This window comes from Mustela erminea, chromosome 8, assembly GCF_009829155.1.
Source record: "Mustela erminea isolate mMusErm1 chromosome 8, mMusErm1.Pri, whole genome shotgun sequence".
Lineage (NCBI taxonomy): Eukaryota > Metazoa > Chordata > Mammalia > Carnivora > Mustelidae > Mustela > Mustela erminea.
This window is the reverse complement of record NC_045621.1, coordinates 39,147,823-39,167,329: the sequence shown is the minus strand read 5'-3', so window position 1 is coordinate 39,167,329 and position 19,507 is coordinate 39,147,823. Positions and strand designations below refer to the sequence as shown.

At 56.1% G+C, this 19,507-nt stretch overlaps 1 protein-coding gene across 2 annotated transcripts; it reads right to left on the bottom strand.

The window, feature by feature from the left end:
- Positions 1-4,946: 4,946 nt before the first annotated feature.
- PTMA (prothymosin alpha) lies at positions 4,947-9,822 on the bottom strand. Of its 2 annotated transcripts, none has more exons than XM_032355163.1 (5): positions 9,584-9,822; positions 6,854-6,925; positions 6,487-6,583; positions 5,938-6,011; positions 4,947-5,694 (listed from the first exon to the last, which is right to left on the bottom strand). In XM_032355163.1, exons 1-5 carry the CDS (start codon positions 9,626-9,628, stop codon positions 5,647-5,649), a joined length of 336 nt encoding a protein of 111 aa, XP_032211054.1. In that variant the 5' UTR covers positions 9,629-9,822; the 3' UTR covers positions 4,947-5,646. The 2 variants fall into 2 exon arrangements, with proteins under 2 accessions (XP_032211054.1, XP_032211055.1); XM_032355164.1 differs by having other exon boundaries at positions 6,487-6,580; positions 9,584-9,821.
- Positions 9,823-19,507: the final 9,685 nt, after the last annotated feature.

Genomic DNA, 19,507 nt, shown 5'->3' with positions numbered 1-19,507 from the left:
TTTGTCACCTCTCTGAACTCAGAGCAAACCCTGTGAGTGGAGGCTGAGCTCTCTAGAGAGGAAGTCCTGGGGAGAGCCCTGCCCTCCATCCTGGCTGGCCCTACCCTTCTCTCCAAGCACTTGGAGCTGGGGGTTGACAGCCACACTGCAAAACTGGACTACTCCATGTAAAGCTGGGAGCAGGGTTTCTGTCCCCATGAAGCAGTTTTCAGCAGGCAGGGATTACAGAGTGGCCAGGTCCTGAGGCAGGCAGGGTTGGCCTATACCCCGGACACAGGAGGCCACATAGTAGGCATGGCAGAAGAAGGCTGGGCATTGGAGACCTAGATCTTTGGACCCCTGGGCCAGCAACGGCAGCCAGGGAGAGGCGGCACAGACCCTAGGGCAGCCTGATGGACAGCTCAGAGAGTGGCCAGGAGGGCAGCTGGGAGCCTTCAAACTCCAGCCCCCATTCCCTGCAGCTGAGGACCCTGGGACTGGGACTTAGGTCAGCAGTCACTATGAGTAGTGAGTAGAGAGGACCGAGAGCTGCACCTGCCCAGGGAAGGTGTCGCACACCAAGCATTCAAAGGGATTAAGCAATAAGGAGCCCAGGGGGCCAGAACCCAAGGAGGAACCAACTCTGGCCTTAGCTCAGGCTCTGGAGAGGCCTGGGGTCTCCCTTTGAGGAAAAGAAGGACCAGATCAGCTGACCAGAGGGAAGGCTTGGGAAATGACCACTGACTCTCATGTCTGACCCGGGCTCCAGAAACAGAGAGGGAGGAAGGGCTTTCAGCTGGAGTCGCGGTGGCTGAGGCCGCTCTTTCCTGGACGGTACAGAACCTGGCAGAGCCCCGTGCAGTTCCCCTACGTCCACCAGAGGGAGCCCGTCGCTCGCAAATCTCCCAATTGGGGCTGTATTGGCCGCCCGATCCTTGGCTTTTAGAAAGATTTTGGGAGTGAGGATGGGTGACTCTGGACTCCCAGAGCAGGTCATCAGGCAGTGATAAATAGTGTGCTAGTCTTGGGACTAGAGAAAAGTAGGCTCTGCTGAAGGCAGCAAGGACTGTTCAGGCCAAACTTTTGGTGGGATGAAGCTATGCGGTGAGGCTAGGCCGCTGGGACAGAAGAAACAGTGGGTTTGGTGCAGACATGGGGACATTAAGAAAGGCAGCCTGGACCCTACCTCCTGGCTCACACTTTTCCTGCCATTGTGCACAGGAGGAGACTGAGGCCCAGCAAGTTTGAATTACTTGCTCTGTATTAACGTGCCTGTCCTGTCTGTGTCTGGGTGGGGCTCAGCCTCTCACCTCCTTTCTAGAGATTTTGAGGGGAGTAGTCCCCTCTGAGCAGGGCCAGAGCCTGAGTGGGCCTGGGCGCCTGATTCCAGCTCCATGTGTTGCCTGCTCTGCGGTCTTCTTGGCCCCTGGGCTGGACACCCCGCCCAGGCTCTGGGCCTTGTGGACATCTGCAGGACTGAGCTGCGCTGGGAAGCAGAACAGAGAGCAGCTGGTCAGTCTTGCCTCAAGAGACTGTGCACAGCAGGGGGGCGGGTGGCAACTGCAGCCGCAAGTTCCCTCCAACCAAGGCCTTGATCTGACCCTGGCAGCCGTCTGGGTACAGCTCAGTGAGGGACAGGCAGCCTGGGGCTTGAGCAGCCCAGGGAGGACACTCCACACTGTCCTTACTCCACAGGCTCCAACCCTTATGAAGGGCAAGCCTCCTGCCCCCCCCAAAAATGGGGCACCTGGCAGAAACCACAAATGAGGGTGGGGAAGACAAGGATGTAGAACGCCGTTCCACCACCAAGAGGTGTCCTGTGGTGTCCTGAGGAGGGACCTCCTCTCTCGTGCTCTTTTCTGTATCTCTGGAGCCCAGAATGGAGTCAGGCACAGTGACAACATTCAGTACACATGCAAATGAATGAATGAACGAAGGAACGAACAAACAGAATATTATGTGCAGGGAAACGTGGTGAATAAGGCATGGCCTCTGGCCTCAGTAGGGCACAGTCAAAAAACACAAACTAGTAAATAAACAAGCTCACTTTGTGCGAAGTGCTATGTGGCCGAGGGACAGAACTGGGGATGGCTTTCTTGACGTCAGGGACAAGGAAGGCCTCTCTGGGGAGATAACATGTGCTGAGACCTAACATGGATCAAGTTATGAGAAGTCTGGGAATCAGACATTCCTGGAGCAGGAATAACCAGTGCAAATGCCCTGCGCCAGGCCCAAGTTTCCCTTGGACACAGGGAGGCTGATGTGGCCGGTGAGCCAGATGGACAGGGCAGAGGATGAAGCGAGAGGGGGCCTTGGGCTTGGAGCCTTCATTTTCTGGAACAGACAGCACTCAGCTCCCTGTGCTCGCTCGTGTGACCTAAGCCTTATGTCTTCTTGCTAGGCCATTTTCCTGGCCTGTCTGGTTTATACCTCAGCCTCCATTACTCTGGCCCAAGCCAGACCTCTTGCCGGCCTTCTGGACCTGTGTACCCACCAGCCTCTGACAGTTCACCACAAATACAGGAGGTCTCCACACAGCTTTAGACCTTCATCTCCAGCCCCTGGCACATCATAAATGGCACCTCCCTGTGCTGGAGGGCTCAGGCCAGAACCTGGGGGATCCTTGCCTCCAACACCCATTCTGTCCCGGAATCTTGACACTTTAACCCATGTGTTTTTTTTGTTTTGTTTTGTTTTTTAAGGATTTTATTTATTTATTTATTCGAGAGAGAGAGAAAGAGAGAAAGCATGAGCAGGGTGAGGGGCAAAGGGAAAAGTCAAGTACCCGCTGAGCAGGGAGCCCATGCAGGACTCGATCCCAGGACTCCATCCTGGGAGTCCAAGATCATGACCTGAGCTAAAAGGAGACAGACTGAGCCAACCAGGCACCCCTTCCCCATGTGATATCTTAAATGCACCTGTTTCTCTTCCACCTTGCCCTTCCCCCTTAATCCGGGTCCCCTGCCTCTGCAGATGTCACATCAGTGCTTTCCAGGAGCTTTTCTACCTCAAACCATCCTGTGGCTTCCTCAAATCCTAGCTCTGCACCTGGTCCACAGCCTGCCCACCCCCTTTGCCCATGCACCCTTAGCACTTTCCTGCACAAGGCCTCCCCATGCACCACTCCTGCCCCCTAACCTGTCCCCCATCTCCTCTCTCATCCTCCTGGCCCTTCCAGTCTCAGCTTCAATGCCACCTCCCTAGAGAAGCACTCCCTGCTGTCAGGTCCCCCTGTCTTTGTGCTCAGGGTCCCATTATTCATAGATGGTCCTTAAGGAGTTGTGGATGGATACTTCAGTTAACAGCCCCATCCTCCCATCCCTTGCTACAGGTAGGTGTCTTGCAGACTCCCTAACAAAGAAAGTGGAAGCCTGAGAAGGAAGGAGGGCAGGGGAAGACAGGAGGGCGATAGGGGGTGGGTATCAGCAGAAACTGGGGTCCCAGGTTTCTTCCTTTGGATAAAGCAGTGTGTAAGTCAGCCCAAATGTGATCCAAGAACTCCCACATGGCCACGATGTTGGGGAACAGGAGTGGGTAGGGAGCGTGCCTGGCTTCTGTCCGCACCCATTTCTGACTACAGGGTAGATTTGGGCATTCCAGACAGAAGTGTCCCTCCTGAGGATTCTGTCCCCCTCCCTTCTGTCCCGCTTTCCCTTGCAGCTGGGAGTGCATGCATCTTTAGACTGCATTCAGGGGATGCCTGGGTGCAGTCGCTTGAACATCTGACTCTTGGTGTCTGCTCAGGTCAGGATCTCAGGATTATAAATTTGAGCTCCGCGTTGGGGTCTGCACTTAAGAGTCTCCTGGAGATTCCCCAAAATAAATCTTCACACACCCCCCCAAAAAACCCAAAAAAACAGCTGCATTCAGGAAGGATAAAGGAGGCCCAGGATCACCAGCTGGTTACATAAGTGGGAACAGAACCCCTGCTTTTACATCCTTAATGAACAGACTGTCCCATTCTCAGCACCCCTAACAGCTAAGGTGTCAACCCTCGCTGACCCCCTAGAGAAGGGCATGATTCAGGAGCATGCTATGGAAGCTTGCGAGGGGCGGAGAGGTGGGGTGGGGGTGGGGTTGCAGGGTTCCACTTGTGAAGCTTACCTGCAAGCCCCAGGAGGCTTAGAGCTCTAGTAGGTCCTGCCCCCAAGGACTTGAACTCCTGTTAACCTTCACTTCCGTTAGCTTTCCCGACTCACTGCACACAAGCAGCCATCTGAAAATCCTAAGCACTCATCTGTGATCTTCAACTGTGTTCAAGGGGAAGGCTGGCCGACCTCCCTAACCAAGGTCCACTTCTTTCTCCTTGAGAAGTGCTTGGGGGAATTAGGGTAAGCCTACGTTCGGGCCCTGAAAATAAGCCCGGAGGGACAAGGTGCCACATGCCACCACCAGAGGGAGCCACAGTCACCAACTAATTGGGTGAGGACCCAGGAGGAAAGGCTTAGGTTATGGGTAGCCCCATGGGCAGGTGGCTTATCTTCGGTCTTGGCCATGTTCACACTTGGCCTGTGCCACCACCCACCCACCCCAACCCTGGGTGGGTGGGGTCTGTGTAACAACAGTGCCTCATGTAGCCCATTCCTGGGGAGTGCCTGGGGATGCGGACATTATCTTCCAGAGCACCCTGATCCACCTGACATCCAATACCACAGTCCTGGAAAATGGCTCTTGGTACAAATCAGCAGACCAACCCCCCGGAAGTGGCCTCCCCTTCACAATTCCTAATTCCAGTACCCTCCCTGAAGGTCTTAGTGGCCAGCCACAGCTCAGCTCTTGATCTCTCTGGCCACCTACCATGCTGCTCCCACCCATTCTTGACAACTGGGGGTCTTCAGCCCACTATCCCCAGGAAATCTAGCTGGGCTTGAATTCAAGATCCTTCCAATGCCCCCTCCTCCTGTCCTTGCCCCCACCACAGGTCATCTAGAGAAACTGAAATGCAGAAAAACCAGGCTTGAGACAGCTTTGTTAGAACAACTCAGCAAAATAAAATTCCGGTTTATTGTTGGACAACATTGTTTCACACATACATCAAACAGGCCAAAAAAAATAAACAGCAACTTCATAGACAAAAAAGGAAAAAAAGAAACCTTTTATCTTTGGCCTTTTTAACCATCTCATACAAACCAACTACTTATAGTACAGCTAAGTACATACACAAAAAAAGTTACTGGAATGCTCGGAATAAGATTGTTTTTTTGTTGTTGTTTTTGCTTTTTTTACAAGGTTTTTTTTCTCCTTTGAGATTATAATGAACATGGTCACACCACAAGTAAAGTCAGAAGTAGGACAGAGAACGCTCCAAAGGCTGATTTGGTCATCCGAGATCATTAAAAATGGCTGACCCCTAACAATATGTACAAAAATATAAAATGTAAATAAAAAATACAAACAAATTTTCCTTTTTAAAGTACTTTTAAGAAAAAAAGCAGGGCCTTGGAAGTTTTGGTTCTTTTTTCCTCCCCTGTTGCAAATTCACGTTGTGGTTTTGGTTGGGTGGCGGAGAGCGTGTGTCATCTGCGGGTGGCACTGCCTGCGCTGGGCAGGCGGGCGGGACTCTCTACTCGAAGGTGACCACGTTTAGATTCTGAGACGGGAAGTGGAGGGTGAATAGGTCACGGTGGCCTTTTTTTTTGTTAAGTTTAACTTTTCCTTTTTTGCTGTCTAGTCATCCTCATCAGTCTTCTGCTTCTTGGTGTCAACATCATCATCCTGCAGAGAGAAAGATGGTCAAGGCCCTGCAAGCACACACCGGGCCCACCCCCACTTCTACAGAAAAGAGGCAAGGGCCAGGCACTGGCTGCTCCAGAGGCTTCCAGAGCTCTGAGAAGACAGGCCTAGCTTCCTTTCTGTTCCTGCTCAAGATAAGGGAGCCTTTCAGGACTGCACAGTGGGAACGAGCCCCTCTGGCTATCATGTCTCAGGTCCCAACCCCCCACCAAAGCCAGAACCCACCTCATCATCTTCAGCTGCCCGTTTGCCCGTAGCTGCCTCAGCCTCCTCATCTTCATCTCCATCCTCTTCTTCACCTGCAGAATCAAACCCCAGGGTAAACCACATTGCCTTCCCTCAAACACCAGGAAGCATCCGGATACCCTAACCCACCCAGCGACAACCTGAACTTGGGTGGAGACAGAAAAACACCGCAGCTCCTCAGGGGAACTTCCCAGTGAAAAGATTCTCCAGGGAAGAGAAATATCCCTGATCCCTGCTGCCTGACAAACCAGGCAGCCAAGGGCACCTTGCCACCTCCATGCAGGCACTTGTCTCCAGAGAAGGAAAGAGCAACAGACCAGTGTGTGGAAGGCACCAGTGGGAGCGTGCATACGTGGGGGCAGGGCTTCACTTCGCTAGCCTAAAACCAGCGAAGTCCTAGCCCCGCTGTACCAACCCAGCTGTAGGTGAGCCACTGGTCCCCAACCCCAGGACCCAACTCCTGTCCCTTTGCTGGACAAGGCCAGGGAAAGGTACCCCCTAACAGGAGAGACAAACAAGGCTACTCACCATCACCTTCCTCTTCTTCCTCCTCCTCCTCCCCACCTTCTTCCTCTTCTTCATCTACCTCATTGTCGGCCTCCTGCTCCCCATTTTCCTCATTCTCCTCGACAGAAAACATACCAAGTTGTTAATGAGAACAGATCATCACTCCTGCGCAATCCCGGCTCTTCCCCCCACAGCCCACCCAATCCACGTGCAGCCCAAGACCAGGCAAGAGACCTCAACTCCTCTTCCTAAAGCTCCACCAGGAGACCACGATGCAGAACTAGCCAAGGGCTCAGCCTTCTCCCTCACCCCAGACTAAGCCCAAGCTGGAGCGAGAGAACTTCCTGGCCAGGAGCCGCTAGGTATCATGGGCAAGGCAGACACTCACAGCGTTCCCATTAGCAGGTGCGTCTCTTCCATTCTCTGTCTCCTCCACAACTTCCTTCTTCTCCTTTAAGTCCTTCAAAAAGTAAGAGGGAACTAGTAAGTCTTTTAAGAAACCCGCGGCTGGCAAAGAGGCCCAGAACTCAGGAGCATGAATACAGCGCTGATCGGGATGTCCTAACAGCCCCATGTTACACTTGGAAACACGGGAAGGAAGGGCTCCAGGACAGCCAGCAAGTCTGTGGTCAGGGTTTCCTCCAATTTCTCAACCCTTAAAAAACACATCAAGAGTCCCCTACAGTTGTTCCCACTGCCCCTTACTCATACTTCTTAAGACAAGAGCCATGTGGCACCACAGCCTTAAACCCGTCTGGCCGGGCAGACGAGCCAGAGAACACTTCACTCACACACCCATCACGGACTACGGACTGGTTTCCAACCAGAGGGAGCTCCGCCTCTCACAAATCCTTCTTGGAAGACAGCAGGTATGTGCCATAAATAAATAAGGTAATGGAGGGAGAACTCCCGTGGGCGGGCTAGCCCGGGAAGGGAATGGAAGGGAGGGAACTGGCAGAACCCGGGAGGTCGATTCAAGTCCTCCCCGCCGAGCTAAACACCAATCAAGCCCACGGCAGCCCAGCTCTTTAAAAAACCCAAACCCACCAGTCCCCTAGCTGTGACAGCTGTCCCAGGAGGTCACAGGTCTTGGCCGGGGGAACGTGCCCGGGCTTAAGAGACTGACACTCCTTCAGGAAGGGAGCCGCCCCGCGCGCCCCATCTCAGCGACCATCAGACCACACCTCGAGGAGCAGACCCAGTCCGCTTTCCAAAGGGCAGCGCCACCGCGAGCGCCCCGAAGCCCCGTAACTTTTTCCGCCTGGCCCTGCCGACCCTGCAACCAACACGAACAGGCGTCGAGCCAGACACAGCTCGGACTCCGTCCAGTGAGCGGCCTGGGGCACCTGTCGGCCCCATTACCACCCGCAGCCAAGCCGCGAACCCCGGTGCCGCCCGCTCCCGCCCCCTGGCGGCCGAAGCCCCGGGGAGCGGGTGGGGGCGGGGAGAACGCGGCGCGCAGGCGCGTAGCCCCCGCCCGGCGGGCTTTGCGCGCGGGCCTCGGCACGCACCGCGCGCGCGGAGCACGTGGCCCAGGGCCGCCGAGTGCGCCCCTGACCCTGAAGACCCGGAGCCTGCCGGCTGCGCTGGCCCCACCGCCGCGCGAGGTGCTCGCCAGTCTTTCCTGGGGCTTCTTGACACCCCCACAGAAGGCCTCGATGCGTGGGCCTGCCTCTCGGCATTTGGCGGGCAAAGTCCCGCGGGAGACTGCCCCGAAGTCCATGGGGCTTTTTCAGTCCCGCAGCCTGAGGCCGTCGGGGACGCGCTCCACGGGGCTATTTATTGCTGCCGGCGGGAAATCACCTTGGGAGGGAAGCGAACGCGGACGTCCGCACTAGGAAGGGCCGACCCTCCCCCCACCCAACTAGTTCCCGGGCTTGGTCCGGAGGGGGGGGGCCCGCTGGAGCCCTTGCGGAGATTCCAGTCGCCAGCTCCACTCCGCCGAGAAAGTCACCCCTGGGAGAAAGCCAGAGGTGACGCCAGGAGCATAGAGGTTAAGGAGACACCAAGGTGACTCCTGTCCGTCCCCGAAGAGGCACGAGGGGCGCAGAAAGAGCCGATCTGCCTTAAAGTGCCGCGCTCCGGGCGAGAGCGGAGCGAAGACGCTCCCCGCGATGGCCACGAGAACGACCCGACGCGCAGAACGGGAGCTGCGCCAAACGCGCAGGATCTCAAAACCGAGGGCAGCGACCCCGCAACACCAGGCCCCGACAACCCCCAGCGCCCGGCTCGACCCCACAACCGGCCAGCCACAGCCACAGCTTTTGTTCGTCCGCGTTGTCTCCGGAGCAGCGGCGCATACGGTGCTCCCGGGCAGCCGCGGGGGGCGCCCATCGTCGCCCCGGCGCGCCGTTCCTTCACTTTCCGTTTCCTCACCAACGGCGCGTGGGCTCGCCTCCTCCACAGCAAACCCGGTACCGCTGTAAATTACTTAAGCTAGGCGGCTGCTCCCGGCGCTCTCTCCCCGGAGGACGCCTACCCCCGCCCTCCCCGAGGGCTCCCAGGGCAGAGAAGACCTTCACACCTCCGCGGAGACAATCGACGTCGCGGCCCGCCGACCCGCTGCCCGACTCCACCTTATCAGCGCTTAGTCCAGATAAACCACCTCGGACCCACCGCAAGGCGCGAAACGCGGCGGCCCGGCTCCGAACAAAGAGGAGCGCCGCCGGCGGGCGCTTGTTGCGGAGCCGCCGCTTCCCGCAGCCGCCCCGCGCCAGTACACGCGCCCCCCCCAGCACTTCCGATTCCAAACGCGCTTGAGTTTCAAAGTTATTTCCGTGCGCCCTGCGGGCTGACGACCCTCGGCCGGCCCCTCTCTTCCCGCCACCTTTCAGACGACTCACAAACAAGTTTCAGGAGCCGTAAAACACCCGCCCCCCGAGCCCCTCAGCCCCCGCCCCGCGGGCGCCCGGCCCACTCCCCGACGGGCATCACGCCTGCCGCTGCGCTTCCCGCCCCCTCCCCCGCACACAAAAGAGTGAGCTGCCTGGGGGCCTAGGCCGGGGGCGAGAGATCTCTCCGCCCGAAGAAGAGACACGAGCCGCCGTGCGCGCGCCAAACACCGCTCCGGCGGCAGCAGCGCGCGGACCCCGAAGGGGCGGGCGGCGTCCAACCTCACCTTGGTGGTGATCTCGGAGCTGGTGTCCACGGCCGCGTCTGACATGATGGGGCACGCCGGTGATCCGATGCAGCGGATTAAAAAGAAAGCAAGAGTTCGAGGACTCTGGCGAGAAAGCTACCGGAGTCCGCGGTGGCGGAGGAGGCGCGCGGCGGAGGTGGCTGCGGCGAACGAAGAGCTGGACACAGGAACAATGCAAAGATGGCTTTTCAGAGCAGCCAGTGGGGAACTCACGCGGCGCCAGAACCTTTAATATAGATTAGTGGGCGGCGCTCAGCCTCCTCTGCCCGAGTGCTATTGGCTGAGCGCAGGGAGCGGGCGCTCGCTCATTGGCTCGATTCCGAACAATGGGCAAGCGTGCTTAAAGCGGCAGTGCCTTGGTGCGTCCCGCGCTGCGCAGTCGCCGACCGCACTGTCATTCAGGGCTCTAGTTTGCCGGGTCTCGGCGGCGCCGGCGCCGCGGGGGAGGGGCGCACGAGCGCGCTCTAGGCGCGCGCTCCCGCCGCTGTTTTGCTGGGGCTGCTGACGCAGAAAGCCAAAGCGCGGCAAAGCCGCCCGCCCAGCCCCCAGTCCTCTCCTCCCCGCTGCTGCTCGGAAGGAGGGGGAGGGAAGAGGAGGCGGTGGCCGGCTCGCACGACGGCTGCCAGCGAGGGGGAGGGGAGGCCGGGTGCTGGGCTGCGCTTGCCCGGGGCGGTTCCCTGTGCGGTGCTCGAGGAGGTGCCCGCCCTGGGGCACCTTTCGACCGAGAATTGTCCCCGTGCAAGTGGGTCGAAGCCCTGCGACGAGCAATGAGGCGGTGAGGCCGAGACTCGCGCTCCTGGGCCGCCCCGTCTGTACTTCGTCCACACCCTGTGCCCGGCCCCAAGTGCCCCGGGTCTTTGCAGAGGTGACCCCGTTGCCCACCACGAGCCCCAGCGTTGGCCGCATGAGCCAGCCGACAACCGGGCTCCGTGCCAAGCACACACACACACACACTCTGAGATTCATGCTTCGAGGGGACTCGTGGCCCGGTGTTAGCTCCTGCCTTCGAGAGGATAGCCCCTTGGGCGTCGCACCACACAGAAGTCTCCGCACTCCAGGGGTTTGGACGGCGCCTACCCCGACTGGCCACTGCAGTCGCGACAGCTTCAGGGAGCTCCTTTCAGGGCCCGGCCATCTAGTATATCTTTTCTCTCACCCCACTTAAGGGACTGCGAGGGGCACATGAACTTACATACTGAGAGTTTACTGGGGTAAATAATCGCCCCCTTAGACCAGTTTGTCTAGTCCTTGGGGACTCCTTGAAGTTTGGGACGCCATTTAGAGGACCACGCGGAGCCCTGAGAAGGGAACCATCAAGTCGCCACACTCAAGATGGCGTTGGGCTCAGCAAGCGTGGTGTGACGTGGCGATCTGATCACGCAAACGACCTGAAGACCACAGGTTACAGGCTCCTTATCGCCACCGCATTTGACTGTCGAACTTAGAAAGTAGCTGTGTGGGAAGAAGGATTAGAATAGGTGGGGAAATGTTCCAGAAAGAAAATAAATGTGCCGCACTCAACATGGCGACAGATAGCGTTCATCCCTGTGTGGCCAGAAGGGGGCGCCCGACACGGAAGGCGGGACTCCGGAGAAACGGGCGCGCACTGGCTGAGAGTGGCGGGCGAACACAAAGTTGACGCTTTGCGTCCTGCCATTGGCAGGTTCCACTGTCCGTCTCTTGGGGCCGCGGATCTGGGAGTGGAGAAAACCCGGAGTCTGAAATCGTGGAGGAGGGACGTATGCCAAGTCCCGTAGAGGTTCAAGCGAGGAACGGGAGGAGGGATTACGGCGCCCTTCTTGGTTCTCTTGGGTCAGGGGCTCGCTGACCCCGTTCTCACTGCAAGACTCCCTTTTCTGAGCTTACCACGCACTCGCCCGGCTGCCTCCTCTGGCCCCGGACTCCAGTGCCCGGCCCGTGGGAGGCGCGGAGTGCCGGGACGCCACCTGGGTCTGGGCCCCCTCCCCCTTCCCCTGGCCCGCACGCGTCAGGCCCGCATTCTGGTTCACATCTTTCAGTCTGGCCGTTGGGGCTTTCCCGATCGGCTTGTCCTCTGGAAGGAGAAAAGCCCAGGCTCCATGTCCTGTGGCCGGAAGAAACGAGGACAGGTGTGGAACAGGGCGGGAGAGCCGCGCCACCTCCTGTTGCTTGGCGATCGCGATCCCGTCCCGGTTACGCTGCGGCGGTGGCGGAGGGGGCGGCCGCCGGTCTCAGTCGTGCCCCCAGGTACCCCCATGGCTGGAAGTGGGATTTTCCCCAGGGTGGGCGCTCGCCAATCCTAGGCACCCACAGTGGTGTCCCCGGACCACGCGTCCCAACTCTTTGTTCGGTCCTCTCCTTCCCCTGGCCAGTTGCCTTCATTGCGGCGCAGACGTGGGGCCTCCTTTCGACCCAAAGCGGGAGAAGGCTCGTTGGTCGCTGCCGCTGTGCTCCCTCCTTTGTGCCATAATTTTCCGAGAATTGGAGGGATTGGGCGGCGTGGTAGATGAGGCAGGACAGCGCCTTCTACCTGCCATGCATCCATTAATCTCTGGTTACCCTAGAAGGGATTGTTCAGTCCGCAAAACCCGGATGCTCCCAAGAGCTTGGTCTTTGCCACATCTAAGCGATTGAGGCTTCTTCCCTCCCTGGATGGTGGCTTTAGGCGGTCGTCTCTGTGTCCAAGCTGAAAGCTGAACTTGACCCGGATTTTGGCGGGGGTGGGGGTGTGTGGGGAGAGGGCTCGCATAGGAGCCGGCATCCGGGAGGAGCTGGGTGAACGTGAATTTCCCTCGAAGAACTGCTTTGCCTGACCCTGTCCCCAGGCAATTGGCTTTGCTAGAAGTGGTAAGGATGGCTCATCCCCACCTGATTCAGGAGCCAGTATTTACATTCACCAAGTGTTCACTGGATGCCTGCTGTGCGTAGGGCAGTGAATCTTTGGCTCATGCTTCAAACATTTTCATTTATCCCCTGCACCTTGCAAGGTAGACAGGACAATTATAGGGTTGAATCATATGAAACTGATGTTTTTGTAGGTCAAAACCAATTGAAAATCAGCAAATTAGTACGTTCAACCCCTAATATGATAACCCTTTACTTGTAACAAGTCCGAGAAGCCGACCAAGGGATTATTGCAGGGAACTTGAAGTAACCAAGTGAATCAGTTACCAGGCTGGGGCTAAAATCATAAAATGGAGGACTCTGTTTTGTTAAATGAGTCTTGTAGCAGAACGGGCCTCCTTGGATCTCTTTGGGCTCATAGAGGATAGAGTTCTTCAGGCTATCAAGAGTCTCCTCCCTCAAGGAACAGGTAACTCACATCATCTTTGCTGTTTCTAAATGGGCTGTTCTTCCTGTCCTCTGTCACTTCCACTCACCCAGTGCATCTCTGTCCTTTCCTGCTTCTGTGTTCTTTCAAACCCCCCAAGACAAGCTGGTATGCCCCCATTAGGCCACATTTCCTGGTGCAGGTTGAGGTGTGGTGCATTAGGCTTATGTTAGAGCTGCTCTAAGAAGGGAGGGGTGGGGTTGAGGGTTGTGGTGGCAAATGTCCTCCAGGCAAGTTTCAATTTAGGGACTTTGTATGAGAACACCTCTGGCTCCCCGACCCATTCTCCAGCTGGGACCACAGGCCGCTCCCCACCAGGCCTGAGTCACACATTTATGTCACCTACCAGGCCATGTAGGCACTTAAGTTTGCAACGTGCTCCTAAGCCATTTCCAACATATCCCTAATTGCTTGTCTCACAATTCTGCTTGATTCCCAAAAGACCAAAAAGGATATAAATGCTGGTAAAGCTGCTTGGGTTCATAGCCCAGTCATGCCACACACTAGCTGTGTCGACCTGGGCAAGTTACTCCCTCACCTCTAAAGAATGGAGACAACAATGACAGGGCCCACCTTCCGGGGTTAGAGTGGGCACTGAGCTAGTTAATATTCAGAAAGTGCTTGAAACCGTGTCTGGCACATCCAGGAACACCATTGGTGTTCTCGGGACCCCATTTTCCAGCTGCTCTCTGTACCTCCATGAGTTAGTTTCAATGTATGTGGGTCTCTGGGCAAAGGAACAATGTCTTCAGCAAACTCTTCCCATATTCAGTGGGAAATAAGGGCACCAGCCTTGCTGAGTTTCTGGAAGCCTATGATTCGGTGCCCGACATGCTTGGCAGCCCTTGTGGCCTCAGAGGAATGACAGAGTCTGGGAAGCAGCCTGAGTGGAGCAGGCCTCAAAAAAATCCCGCCTTCCCGCCCTTCAGAAACCCAGGCGTTTCAGGCTGTGGTTTCCTTGCCTGGGTATAAGGGGCTGGGGAGCTGCCAGGGGCCTTTCAACCCTCCCGCCTTGCCGAGCCCGGATGGGATTGTGTAAGAGCCCCCTCCCCGCCCCCATGCCTGCTCCCTTGTGCAGCACGTCTGGGCCTGCCCATTCTCCCAGGGATCTATGCCAGAAGGTCCTGCTACCAGCACAGGTCTGGCAGCCCCAAGAGGCTCCTGCCAGGCAGGGAAAGGGTGGGGGGACATTTGGGGCCTGGCCCCAAACTTATGCCAAACCGGAGCTCTGGTTGGAGACCAGATAGGGAGGCCAGGGGAGGAGTGTGTGCCGTGTTCATGGCCACCGCTGCCCCCTGAGCACACTCGGGCCATGGTGCCAGTGCTGGACCCCCTGTGCATGTGCCCCCTGTGGTGTTTCTAGAACCTTCTGCCCCCCTCCTGCCGTTGCCTGGCCCCGGTTCCCCACATCCATCCATGTGTGTGTGCGCCTGTCTGCAGACCTCAAGTTCCGTGGGCTCCGTGGGTGTTTTGCTTAAGCTCTGGTTACCGTGTGTGAGTACATGGGCCGAGCATCCCACTGGCAGATGAAGGTGCTGGTGGGGTAAGGGCTGGAGCACGTGCCTGAGCACACATCGGTCGCCCTGCCCATGAAGGCCTGTGGGGGTGGAGCATCCAAGGAAAGTTTAAATACCTTTGTGCCATGAGGACACCCTGAACTGGGCAGCTCCACACCTGTCCCTTCTTGCCACCTGGCCCCACACGGGAACCTAGCAAGACGGGAACCTCCAGTGGGCCCTGGATGAGGGTCTTTGTGGCCCTGCGAGGCCAGAGCCCCAGGCCAGGTAAGGTTGAAGTGGGGAGAGGCAGGCTCTTTAACTTCCTGAAGTGTCTGCTTTCCTCCTCGCTGTCAACCTCAAATCAGTCTTTCCTTCACCCTAGCAGAGAAGCCCCCTCCAGTCCTATTGTGGGGGGAGAAGGTGTAAAATACAGAGGACACACCCCCAACCAGAATTTGCTCACTCCCTCACAGCAAAGGGGAGTATAGACAGGGTGACCAGTTGTCCCAGTTGCTGCAGGACATAGAACTCTCGGTGTTACAACCAGGAAACCCCCAGGTGCCCTGGGATAAGTTGGTCACCCTGGTCCAATCCTTCTTCACAAGCTGGGAAGAATTCCATTTCTGAAGAAATCTATAAAACACCACCAAGAAGGGTCCTGTGGCCTTTGATCCAAAAAACAGCCTCCCCACTTGGAGTCTGCTTGTCTTTGCCACAGGCAACCCAGGGTGACTCTGGGAGCATTTGGCTTGCACATGGCAGAGCAGAAGGATTGAGGGGCTTAGCAAAGATCACAGAGGAAGCTGGCGGTGCTGGGATCAGGACCTCCTGCACCCTCCCAGGAGGGCTCTCAGCTGCCACGTGCTGGAAGGGCTGCTACACAGTAACAGTTGTGAGCAGGGGAATCTGTTTCTAGATCCAGGTGGGAGCCAGGCTCTCTAAAACAGGGGGATATTTCTTAGACTCCTTTCAAAAGGACTGTCTCCTCCAAGAAGATTTCTGCAAGTCTCACAGGGGAGAAAAAACAAGAATCTCCCTTGGACAATTCTGTAGGAAAATCTCAAAGCAGGATGAAGCTTTACCCCAAAACCCAAACCTCCCCAGAGAAGGGATGGTGGCAGTCCCTTTTCCAGGCAACTGCGAGCTCCTCACACATTTAAAGCCTGAGAGGAGGGGCCCCCAGGTGGCTCAGATGGTTAAGTAACCGGATCTTGATTTCTGCTCAGTTCATGATCTCAGTGTCTTGAGATCCAGCCCTGCATCGTGCTCCACACTGAGCAGGGAGCCTGCTTCAGATTCCCTCTCTCCCTCTCCCTCTGCCCCACCCCCACTCTTGCACTCTCACACTCCCTCTCAAAGAATGAAAGAAGAAAAGTCGGAGAGGAAAGAGTTCACACACGCAAACCGAGAGCCACCTCCCCGCTTTCCCCAGCTGTAGCACATTCTCGACTGCCGTGTTGGGGCTGGGCCTTGTTTGCGCTGTGACCGTTCACTGGCTCTGAGCAGCAGCTTTTCCCAGGTTCTGCCATCTCTTGCCACTGAGGCACTTTAAGACTATTTACCTCAAAAGCATCAGCCAGACACCTACTGGTACACTTGGCTCCTGGCAAGGTCTCAGTCTTCCCCGTTGCTAGACTGAGAGAGCATGGCCCATCTCCCAGGAGGAAAACAATATGGCCGCCTGTCCCTGCTCCTGGGCTGTTCACAGGGCCACAGCACTCTGAGTTGCAAAGTCCTTGGCCAAGACGTGGTTTTGAGACCCCCAAAGTATTTCTCACCTTGGTGGTAATCAGTCTTGGGCCTATATGTGATCTGTTGGAGGCCTACCTCAATCAAGATTTTCAGGATGAGAACACGTATTCCAGAATGTTCTTCAGAAGTCGCTACTACTATAAAGGCTGAATTTGGATTCAGGGACATTCCTGTTAGAAAGTAAAATGTGTTCTGAATACCTGCAGAAATAAATAAGAGGGAAATTAGAAATTAATGATTAATGTTAAAAAGTGAAACTACATGCAATGAAGCAGCTCTCAAAGTGGGAAGGGACAAGCATTAAGAAACATCCTTAACCAAGAACCCTGGTTTCTGGTTTCTCAGAGCTCTCAGCCACACGGATGGCTGTGGTCAGCAGCCATGGGGCTTCTCCATGCCGGCTTTTCTGCAGTCCCAGGCTCTTCCTCTGGAGCCACCAGTAGGAGTTAGGAGAGCAAGGATTGCAGGGAAGGGCTCCTAGGCTTGACTGATACTACTAGCCCATGACCTGGGCTAAAATGAGAGGGGACCTCTGAGCCTAGCCAGTCACCTAAGCACCTGGCTCCTGTTCCATGCCGTGAGCTGGTGGTGGCAGGGCAGTCATGTTGGGCCCCAAATCAGCATGGCCCTGGGCCTTGTATTTCCAGTTCTACTTCCTCAAGAAATGACCGTTCAGTTGCTCTGAATGAAATGGAATTGAGCCCAACATTCCACTGAGCCCCATCCCAGGATGCTGACACCTGCTCCATGCCAGAGGAGAAGAGAAAAATTGAACACACTTCAAGCAGCGATGGCAAGCACCACCACCACCACCCACCCACCCCCCGCCCAGATGGAGAGGATGGAAAAGAGCCTCATTCTACAGATGGAGGCACTGGGACCCAGAACGGGAGGCTGATTTGCCAGCAGAGTGGCCCCTGGCCAGGAACAGAGCCCCCTTGGCCCTGGCTGCCAGGGCTCCATTCCACCCACTCACCCTCCCTCTCACTGAACGACTGGGGCCGGCTGACACCGGCTCTGAAAACTCAGGAGACCAGGGCATACCAGCATGGTTAGGGGGTATATCCTGGGGCAAGTGGGGCTTGGCAGGAGCCTGAAGTCAGGGTAAGATGTGAGGCCGAGAGCAAGAGTGAGACACTTGGCAGCTCCAGCGTGTAATCCAGCCAGGCGAGAGCGTGAAGGAGAAAGTGCAGCAGGAGGGGCACTGGGCTGGGGGGCTCTTTGGAAATCCAGCTTGCCCCCACCGAACAGAGGCATTCCAAGTGTGCCCTTCCACTTCGTTACACGGCTGGAGCGTCACAGCCCTGCCCCTTCGGGGGCACAGCAAGGGACCATAGTCACAGCCCCAGCACATCAGAGGTGCGAGAGGAGAGAGGTCCCATGAGAATGGCAACTCTTGCTTCTCTGAACAAACTCTGGGCCAGACGGTGTTCTGAGTTCTAGACATGATAACTTATTCAATACTGTGAGGCTTGTGGTTAACCCACCTTGTGAAAGGGGAAACCGAGGCACGGAGCAGGCAGGGGCGGCCCAAAGGAAGTGGCAGAGCTGGGATTTGGAACCGGGCCGGGCTCCAGAGCTCTAGAGGCACGTGCAGCCCCATGGCTCTCCGAGGGAAAACTTGCTGGTCCTCAGTGCCCCTCCCGCCATCAGCCTCTGCCCAGCCCTCCTCCTCAAATGTCAGGGACAGGATCTTGGGGTTTCCTCTCTTGATCAGTAAAGGGTTTATTTTCACCGACTGAGGCTCTCATCTCCTAACTGGTGCCTCTCAGGTTGCAGGAATTGCAGGAGAAGTCCTCCCCAGATCAGTGATTTCTGGTTGTAGGGCAAGACTTTTTCCGGGGTGACCTGGAGATCTGGTGGAGGTGGGGTTGCAAGTGTTTGCTGCCAAGGGCTCACCAGAAAATCAGCCTGCTAACACCCAAGTGTTCCTAGGCTGTTCCACTGAATTTCTTCATGACATCAGCAGAAAACGGGTAACATCTGTCTTGAAAATTTCTCCAGGCTACTGTTCACCGTGGCCTGACACTGGGCTCTGGAACTACAACGCTGTGTACAATGTTTTTTATAGCGACCCACAGGACAGACTTCTCTCTGGCCTCAGCGCTAGCAGGACACAGTAGGACAGTGTGGCCTGACGGTTAGGAGTGTAAACTCCGGGTCTCCCCTTCCTGTCCCCCTGGGGAGGTAAGAGCTCATCAGATCAGGGTTCCCCACCTACCTCTGTGGCTCAGTGTGGGTCAATAATTCTCGGTTTTCTCACCTGTAAAATGGTAATCAGTAACGACCTCCTAAACGTCTCCTGAATAGTGTGTTTCATTCTATCGTTACAGACCCTCCTTGTCTTATACCAAATCACATTTCCCTCTCTGTCTGGGCTGCAGAAAGGTCAGCACCCAACTCGACGGCACTTCTGAGTTGGGTGCTACTTCCCATAGCCCAACTTCTTCCATGATTCCTTTTCTGTTGGTCTTTAGGTAGTTCAATAAACTTTAGAACTGAGGCCTGAATTAAAGTGATAATTAATTAAACAGCCGGAGCCCTTTATACCCAAAACACTTTCTCACAGGTTATGCTATGTAGGCCTTGCCCCCATCCAGGGAGGTGCCCCATTTTACAGAAGAAGAAATGGAGGCCCCAGAGGGTGCTGATGGGGTAGAGAAACATTGTCCAGATCTGCCCCAGCTGCCCAGCACTGGCCTCCCTTTGCCCCTGTGCTGGCTTCTTCCCAGCCCTTCCCAGCATCCCTACCCCAATATGGCTTGGTGATTCTGCCCCTCCCTGACTCTTCACTTCCACCCCTCCTTCTGTTTCCTGTTACCATCTCTTGTCCTCTGGGGGGAATTTCCAAGAGATGGTCAAGTTCAGCATGTTATTAAGGTTGAGTGAAGGGCACCTGGGTGGCTCAGTTGGTTAAGCAACTGCTTTCGGCTCAGGTCATGATCCCAGAGTCCCGGGATCGAGTCCCACATCAGGCTCCTAGCTCCAAGAGGAGTCTGTTTCTCCCTCTGACCCTCTCCCTCATACTCTCTCTCACTGCCTCTCTCTCAAATAAATAAATCTTAAAAAAAAAAAAAAAAGAAAGAAAGAAAGAATGATTGAAAAACCAGCCTCTCCATGACCCTCTTCATGGCATTTACACAAATAATTCAGATTGGGCTCTCCCAAGTGCTACTATGCTTTTCAGCCTGAAGGAGGTGTGGCATCAAATACTCCCAGAACTGAGCCACAGGAGCTCAGAATGCAGCCTCCCTGTCCATTTCCTGGGACCATCAGCATTCCACTGTTGGGCCTGGGCTGGTCCCTCAGAGAACCCAAAGGTGGGCTGGGAAGAGTGACTGC